At 43.1% G+C, this 8,061-nt stretch overlaps 1 protein-coding gene across 1 annotated transcript; it reads left to right on the forward strand.

The window, feature by feature from the left end:
- The first annotated feature begins 2,615 nt into the window (after positions 1 to 2,615).
- Positions 2,616 to 6,611, forward strand: LOC127296736 (auxin-responsive protein IAA17). The gene is made up of 5 exons (XM_051326940.2): positions 2,616 to 2,990; positions 3,617 to 3,849; positions 4,897 to 4,996; positions 5,358 to 5,419; positions 6,273 to 6,611. Exons 1-5 carry the CDS (start codon positions 2,692 to 2,694, stop codon positions 6,308 to 6,310), a joined length of 732 nt encoding a protein of 243 aa, XP_051182900.1. The 5' UTR covers positions 2,616 to 2,691; the 3' UTR covers positions 6,311 to 6,611.
- Positions 6,612 to 8,061: the final 1,450 nt, after the last annotated feature.

An 8,061-nucleotide genomic window follows, 5' to 3' on the forward strand; every position in this document is an offset into this window, starting at 1 on the left:
CCACTTCATATTGTCCGGTTTGCTTAGCGAAGCTCCGCCGGACTTCTACACCGCCACCGACACCACGCCGTCGTGCTGTCGGATTCAAGAGGAGCTACTACTTCCGCTGCCCGCTGGAACGGGGAGGTGGACGTCGTCTTCATCAACAACCGAACGTGTGACCGAGTACGGAGGTGCTGCCCGTTCGTGGCGCCGGAACCGATCGTGATCAAGATCTTCTACGCGCTTTTGCAAGCGGCAAGTGATCGTCTACCGCAGCAACAAGAGCCTCATCTTGTAGGCTTTGGAATCTCTTCAAGGGTGAGACTCGATACCCCCTCGTTGCTACCGTCTTCTAGATTGCATCTTGGCTTGGATTGCGTGTTCGCGGTAGGAAATTTTTTGTTTTCTATGCAACGTTATCCTACAAGAAGAACAGAATCTCCGGGCCCAGACGGATCATCCTGCCCCTCCCCCCGACATTGCAACGACTACATCAAGTGTACGAGCTATAAAAGGGGTAGTCCCTTCGTCCTCAAATCAGATCTGACATGACGAAGAACACTCTCTTTCCTCCATAGTTCTTGAGCTTCAATCGCGTGGATCTCCCTTCCTAGCCAATCAAATCACACCAAGCTTTGGGAATCGAAGGAGGAGGGCTAGATCTACCTACCTACCCAAGAAATTTTGTGATTCCCTACTTTTGCTTTGTGGAGTTGGGAACCCTAGATCTCCTTTGTGGGGTCCTTGTTGTTGAGGTCATCCAGAGCTTAGATCTTGTTGTGACTAGTTCATGAAGTCATTGAGAGCCTCAGTGTCCTTTGTGGAGTTGTGCCCCAACCTTGTATGAAGGTTAGCCGCCTCAATCGACCTTGCTTAGTGGAGAGGTGAGTATGCCTTTGTGGTGTGCTCACGAGGAATAAGGTGGCGTCTTTGTGGCGGTTGGCACCTTTGTGGTGCCACACTTCCTGAACGTAGACGTACTTCCTCTTGTGGACGGAACTACGGGAAACATATTGCGTCTCGTCTCCGCTTGATCCCTGTTGTAGCACTTCATGTTCCTCACGCTCTTTTACTTTGTTTCCATTTCCTTGTTTTTATCGCATCATTTAGGATCACCTTTTATTTGCTTTCCTGCTTCCGCCATAAAAATTGAAAAAACCTAAAAATTGTGTAGCGGCTATTCAACCCCACTTCCAGACGGTCACGTTGCCATTTCACCTGGGAAAAGAAGAGGGGGGGCGTGCGGACGTAGTTGCTACCTATGTAACACATTTCTAGCCCAAATTCGGGTTTTGAATGGATCGACACCTCGGTCAGTTTGGATTGGACCGTGGGCTAGGGTTTTCATGTTTTCCTATCCACGCGGACCAGAGTGGACAGAGTTACCACCCGTTTAGGCCGAGCCGCTGGAGATGCCCTTACATTAGTGGAGGTTATTGTTGTGAGGAGTTACATGTGGCGTTCCAATTATGTCCCGCAAAAATAAAGTCGCAAAGGTGTCGCACTACATCTGAAAAGGAAACATGAAGAGCCAGTTTGGTTGCTTACACCGGTTTTTGGCATGTGTAGAGGTTGGTTCTGGCGAAACAACGTAGGGAATGCAACCTCTAATTCATGTTCTGTAACTATTTTGGTTTCCAAAATAATTTATCTGCATCGTTTGGTTGCTTAAAATTTAAGTTTCAACTAATTGTTAGCCTTCTAGGCTATGTGCGAGCTTACCCATCATAGAGGACACGACATAAAATGTGTTTCAGACAATTTCAATTCAGGAACCCGACTAATATAGCACATTATTCGTACGACTAATATAGAAGTACCACTTGAACACAATCACAAGTTTAATGTTGCACCACGAGTTCGCAAACAACTGTTCGAGGTGTGACATAAGTTCATTATCTGAGAGGTTAATACATATCACCTCATAAAAAATATAGACATGACATAAGTGTTTTTATCTACTCCCAAAATATGCATCATCATCAGCAGACGAGCCCCCCATGTTCCTCTAAACAACGGCCCCATCTCCAGTTCCGGAGACCCCTAAAACCCTAAGCTCTATCGTAGGCGAGCTCTCGCACCTGGACCTGACCCTGAGTTCTTGGCCTCATCACCTCCGCCAACGATGTCGTGGCTAGCCACGTCATCCCCGTCTCCGGTGAAGTGCGCCGCCGCCATCGGATCTCCTCTCTAAGTGTGCATGTGGGGATGCTCGTTGATGCGCTTGTCGATGCATTGATCGTCGAATATGAAACTCCCCTCTGTGAGCCCGACAACCGACCGGGCCGAAAACTGCTAGACAGGCCGAAAGCTGCTGGACTAAACGGGCTGATAAAAGAGGTGGCCCAAACATTTCCTGCTCCAACCAAGACGTCCGATTTGGGTTTGTGAAACCGGATTCGAGCCGAAGACACCCTTCATCTAATTTCGATGCTTAAAAAAAAAAAAATCTAAATTCGATGGTCACATATGTGGAAACAGTTTGTCAACTACGGAGAGTTCTGTCGTACAGTGTTTCCTTCACTGTTACTGGTACACATCATTACTGCGCTAATCCAAAGTGGAACACACTAACACAGCTCAGCTCAAACCAAAGCTTTCACCTCAAACCACTGCCTGCCCCTCCCTCCTCTCTCCCTCTCACGCTGCACACACCCACTCTTACCTCTCCCACTCTCCTGTACTCCGGTTCATGTCCTGCTGCTCCCCATGTCGCCCCCACTCGAGCTCGACTACATAGGCCTCTCGCCGCCGGCAGCTGCCGCGGCCGTCGACGACCTCAAGGGCACCGAGCTCCGCCTCGGCCTGCCGGGCTCCGAGTCGCCGGACCGCCGCGTTGCCACCGCCGCTGGCGCTACCCTAGAGCTGCTCCCCGCCAAGGGCGCCAAGCGCGGGTTCTCCGACGAGGCGCCTCCACCGCCATCCGCCGCCGCTGCCGGGAAGGGCAAGAAGGTGGCGGAGGAAGAAGAGGACAAGAAGGTGACAGCGACGCCGCAGCCAGCCGCCAAGTAGGTGGAATTAAGGATTGTGGGCACAAATCTTGGAGCTTCTCGACTCCCGTGGGGGTGTTCTTGAGCTCGTGTTGTTCTTGGGACTGTTGGGAGCTCGTGGAGAGTAGTTTTGCAAATTATGGAATTTTTCAGTGCTTTATACTTTCTTGGGAAAAATCATGTTGAGTATTGCTGGATTTGTGTCTTCGAAGTATGACTTTTTATGTGATTTTTTTTTTTGAAAGCAAACGTAGGAATTGAGCAAGAGGCTCTGTCCCGGCTACTTGTTCTGATTTAATTTTACATGTTTTCTGGTGGGAATTTGAATTTTCATTTGGGTGTGCAGGTGGGAAATAGAAACATTTGCAGAATCTGGCTAGTACTTCCTTCTCAATTTCACCTTTTTCTTGTTCAACTTTACAAAATTCCCCCTTTTCCTTTTTATTTTCAAGCTTTATTGCATCCTTTTTTTTTGCCCAGTCTTTCTATTGCCAACCTTTATCTACCTTTCTGTTTATGTTTCAGCTGCATTTTCTTCACAAACTTCTGATCCAGCATGACCTTGTTCGATTTGTTCTCCTGATCTTAAAATTTACTCTTTGGTAAAAAAAATTGACAACCATGCCATGTGATGTGTTGTGCAGGGCTCAGGTGGTGGGATGGCCACCAATCCGCAGCTACCGCAAGAACACTATGGCGACAAACCAGCTGAAGAGCAGCAAGGAGGATGCCGAGGCAAAGCAGGGCCAGGGGTTCCTCTATGTTAAGGTCAGCATGGATGGCGCGCCGTACCTCAGGAAGATCGACCTCAAGACCTACAAGAACTACAAGGACCTGTCGACCGCACTCGAGAAGATGTTCATTGGCTTTACAACTGGTGAGATGTTTCCACTCTCTGACTTTGCGACTGCGCACTCCTGCTGGTATAAATTCGGTGTGCCTATTATTTATGAGCATCGTGTGTGCCTTGAAAAACCAGGGTATTTGATTTGGAGGAGTAACGGTTAAGGAGTATTTCCTAGCTTCAACAATTTTAGGATCCATATAGGAAAAAATTAAGCTGAGTATATCCATATAGAAAAAAATTGAGCATGCATCTTTATTTGTTTTACATGCTTTGGTAACTTACCTGGTCCTCACAAGGGGTTTAGGATCCAGTCTTATTTTTAATAAAAAAAAAACTACATATTATTTTAGCAGAAAAAGGGTCTAATTAATTATATGCTGATGAGATTGTTATGCTGTCTCATTCAAAACAATAGCGTTACTTGCATGATAAAATAGAACTTGGCTCGGCTTATCTATGTCTTTAGGTCTTTAGGATATCTACAAAGTCTACAAGATGGATATCTCTGAACGGTGATCAAAACATATTTCATGCTATTTTAATCTATTTTGCAAGTCCCATACTCTTAGTTGGTTTAGTTTATTTTACTGAAATTCAATCATATGTTCCAGATTGTCCTGTTTTGATTCCTATGTACTCCCTCTGTTCCAAAATGTAAGGCATCTAAGGACTGGTCAAAAGTCAAACTTTACTAACTTTGACCAAATATTTAGGAAATATATTTACATCTACAATATCGAATGAACATTTTAAGAAAATATATTTTATGCTGAATCTGTTCATGTTGATTCAGTACTGTAAATGTTTATATTTTTGTGTATAAACTTGGACGGAGGGAGTAATAGATATTACCCTTTAGTGATTTTTACAGAAACAGCAGGAATCTGCTGTGCATTTTTATTGATTTTGGGTTACCCCTTAGTGATCAACTGATCATCAGTTTTATAGAATCATACACAAGGTAGCAGTGGGAATAAGGTGTATATCTTTTCCTAGAAATTTTAGTGCACGCATAGGTTCTCTTCTGTTTGTTTTATTTGGCCTTACAGGTTAGTCTGTCTGGATGTGCCATATCAGGCAAGGGTGGTTTATCTGAGAGCCGCACTGATGGCGAATATGTGCTGACTTTTGAAGACAAGGATGGTGACTGGATGCTCGTTGGTGATGTTCCATGGGAGTAAGTTCACGATCCTAAGGGCTTTACTTTTTAAGGATCTAAGGATCTCCTTGATTCACATGATTCAGAAAATGCATGAATAGGAAAACACAAGATTATTGTAGGAATGCATGTGCAAAACAGAGTATAGCAATTCAGTATGTAGACTTTAGGTGTTTTATTTATATAGGAATAGAAAAAAATACAGGAATCCTAATAACCATAGCCAAATCAAATTTAAACCAATGTCAAAGGGGATATATAGCACGTTTACCATGCCACTAAAGACACTCCTTCTTCACGCATAGGGAACTAAATGAGGTCCAAGTGGATTGTAGAATTCCTGCATTAATTAAAACATTTTCTTCTGCTAAAATTGCAGAATGTTCGCTGACTCCTGCCGTAGGCTCAGGATCATGAAAGGTTCAGATGCAATTGGACTTGGTAAGTTTGTAATCTTATTCTGTTCAGTGTACTTATCAACGGATCTCACATCCCTTTCTCTGTTACCTAGGCTCGGATCGTCAATTGTTTACCATATTTCTTTTTGAACTATCTGGACATCCTGTTATTGCTTATAGGTTGTTTTCCTTCATAGGCTTGTCTCCTTTTGTAAAAGTAGAAGCTATGATAGTCAATTTACCCTACTAAATTGCTATCGCGGAATAAAGTCTCCACGTTTTCGCTTAAATATGTTGCTTTTTTTTATAAAAAAATGACACATGCTCCCTGCAATAGAAATAGCGAGATGATTCTTTTCCAGTAATATGTAACACATATGCCTAGGTCATACTTCATACACATAATACTAATAGGGTAATCGGGGTGAACTAGTTTTTAAGGCACCCATAACCAATGAAATCAGACAATAGGGAAATTTTGTAACTTATTATGCATACTGTTGTGGTGCATTTAAGAGGAAGAATATATATTTGTAATCTAATGTCACATGTATGTATTTCACTGTTACAAACAATTTAATTCCTTATACAGTTTTTTATAGAAAAATCCCATGCAACATTGAAATATTCATAGCGTGCCGGCAAGTGTTGTATCAACATTGCACCTAATACATGTCTTTGTGAGTGCACACAATCACTGGAAAGATAACACAATGCAAATGAATTGTTCAATGCATAACCTTTTTGTTAGATAATGATTGAATATATAACTTGGTATGCTGTCAATGGCATTTGACAGTTAGTTATTCGTAGATGTCCTAATTAATAATTATTTTTTCCTGTAAAAAGGTAACTCCTCTGACTTCCTCCGTGAATTGTCTCTTATTGATTTGCAGCTCCAAGGGCAGTGGAGAAATCCAAGAACCGCAACTAATGGTTGCTCCCTTCAGTCAAAAGCAAGATGGAGACAGTTAGCCTTAGGGCAAAACCGTCTTATAGTTGTAAGACAGATTCCGCCTTATTGTTTGTACCACACTGTTTGATGTTCTACAAGTAAAAAAAAATGTATCGTGTTATTTTAGGGTTGCTAAATCTCCTACGGGACATAAGCTCTATCTGACTATGCCCGAGTCTTTGTATGCGTGCTATTCCTAATTGTGTAAATGGTTTGGTACATGTTGTGCTTCTACTATGATTGAGCACTCTTTAAGTCCTACCTACTTTGAAATGCTGTCCATGAACTGTCTGTACACTACATGTATGTTAGAGTGAAGCTTCCAAATGCATTGTCTGTCAAGGCATCAACTGGTCATGTTCTGTTTCATTGACTTCAATTTTCTTATGTTTATTTGGCGAGGCAGAAGCAACATGTTCTGAAACAGTGATCCTCCAAAGTAGTTTGTTTGGTTCTATGTCCATGCTATTGACATGGTGAAACTTCCCTTTCCAGCCAGCTTGAGTGTGTATTTTTCAGAAACAAAAAAGAAAAACAGCTTGAGTGTGTAGTTCTTGGGTGGGGCAATGCAGTGTATGCAGTTATTATCTTGTGGAGATCATGATGGTTGTCTAACCTTTCTTGTCATTTAAAAAAGGCTTCCATATCTACCATCATTCAGGTAACATATAATATTATCATTTCTGGAGAGATGGCAATAGCCTATTAGTTATGATCCCTTGGAATCAGGCTTTCTTTTTCCCTGATATTTATCTTACTCTTCGGAAATGATGCTCCACTCCGCTCATTTTTTCTGCTACCTTTTTCTCTCATTACTGGTGTCTGGTAGTTGGTGTGCATGTGGAGCAGCGTCTATTTGTTCCAATCAACACACCAAAAGTTGTGATTCTGCTCTTGTTTCAACTCAAATGGCATCTCTCACTAACCCAAATGACCCTTCACCTGCATTTATTTATCCCCGGTAGCTTGCAGGCTGTCGCGTCCCGGGCGGGGAATTTATTCGACAGTGCCGGGGATGCGCATCGGCTGAAGGCGACCGATAGGGTTTCACGGTCGTTGCTGATTGGTATGCGGCGTATGATATGAAGCGATCCTGGATCATAAGTATGGTTTGGTTGCCTGACACTTTGATCTTCCTTTTGTTTCTATAGACCTGCACTTCGTCGTATATAAATGTAGCACCAGCAGTATCCGGTACCTAGTTAGGCTCCGGGTTCCTTTGTTCCCTGGTGGTCCTGCCATGCCACTCAAGTTGGTACTAAACCTCTTGCTTGATCCTTTTGTTAGCGGATAAAGTCGTGCTTTAGGGTGTAGTTTAGTGTCTTTTTTATTGTTCTTTGCTGAGGATGCGGCGATAGTAAACTATGTTTCATCCTCGGTAGATCGATCACTGCAGTGGTGAAAGTTCAGACTTTTGTTTCACCTTCATTTTTTTTTATCTCCCAAGGGTCCTTTTGTTGGTTCTGGCTGCCCTTGATGTAGTTAAAGTGTCTCCACAGGTTGTTCCCTGTAGGTAATTAATTTATTTATTAGGTAGCGTTGCGCTTTGCCATGTCAAGGAAACCCAGAATCTTTCTACCCGGAACCTTCCCCATGGAATGAAAACAAATGTGTTCTTGTCAATGGCTTTCAATCCTTCAACTTAAGTCCTGTGGACTTTGATTGTTGCTTGTGGAATTTCTCATTGCCGTCGCGGATCTTCGCATCGAGAAAATAACCATTTTTTTCAT

Source organism: Lolium perenne, chromosome 1 (genome assembly GCF_019359855.2).
Source record: "Lolium perenne isolate Kyuss_39 chromosome 1, Kyuss_2.0, whole genome shotgun sequence".
Taxonomy (NCBI): Eukaryota; Viridiplantae; Streptophyta; class Magnoliopsida; order Poales; family Poaceae; genus Lolium; species Lolium perenne.

Bases quoted from the DNA above. Each gene is read 5' to 3' on its own strand.
- LOC127296736 (XM_051326940.2), top strand. From the start codon at position 2,692: ATGTCGCCCCCACTCGAGCTCGACTACATAGGCCTCTCGCCGCCGGCA. The intron at 2,991-3,616 runs GTAGGTGGAATT...TGTGTTGTGCAG, and splicing joins ACGCCGCAGCCAGCCGCCAA to GGCTCAGGTGGTGGGATGGC. The intron at 4,997-5,357 runs GTAAGTTCACGA...CTAAAATTGCAG, and splicing joins GTTGGTGATGTTCCATGGGA to AATGTTCGCTGACTCCTGCC.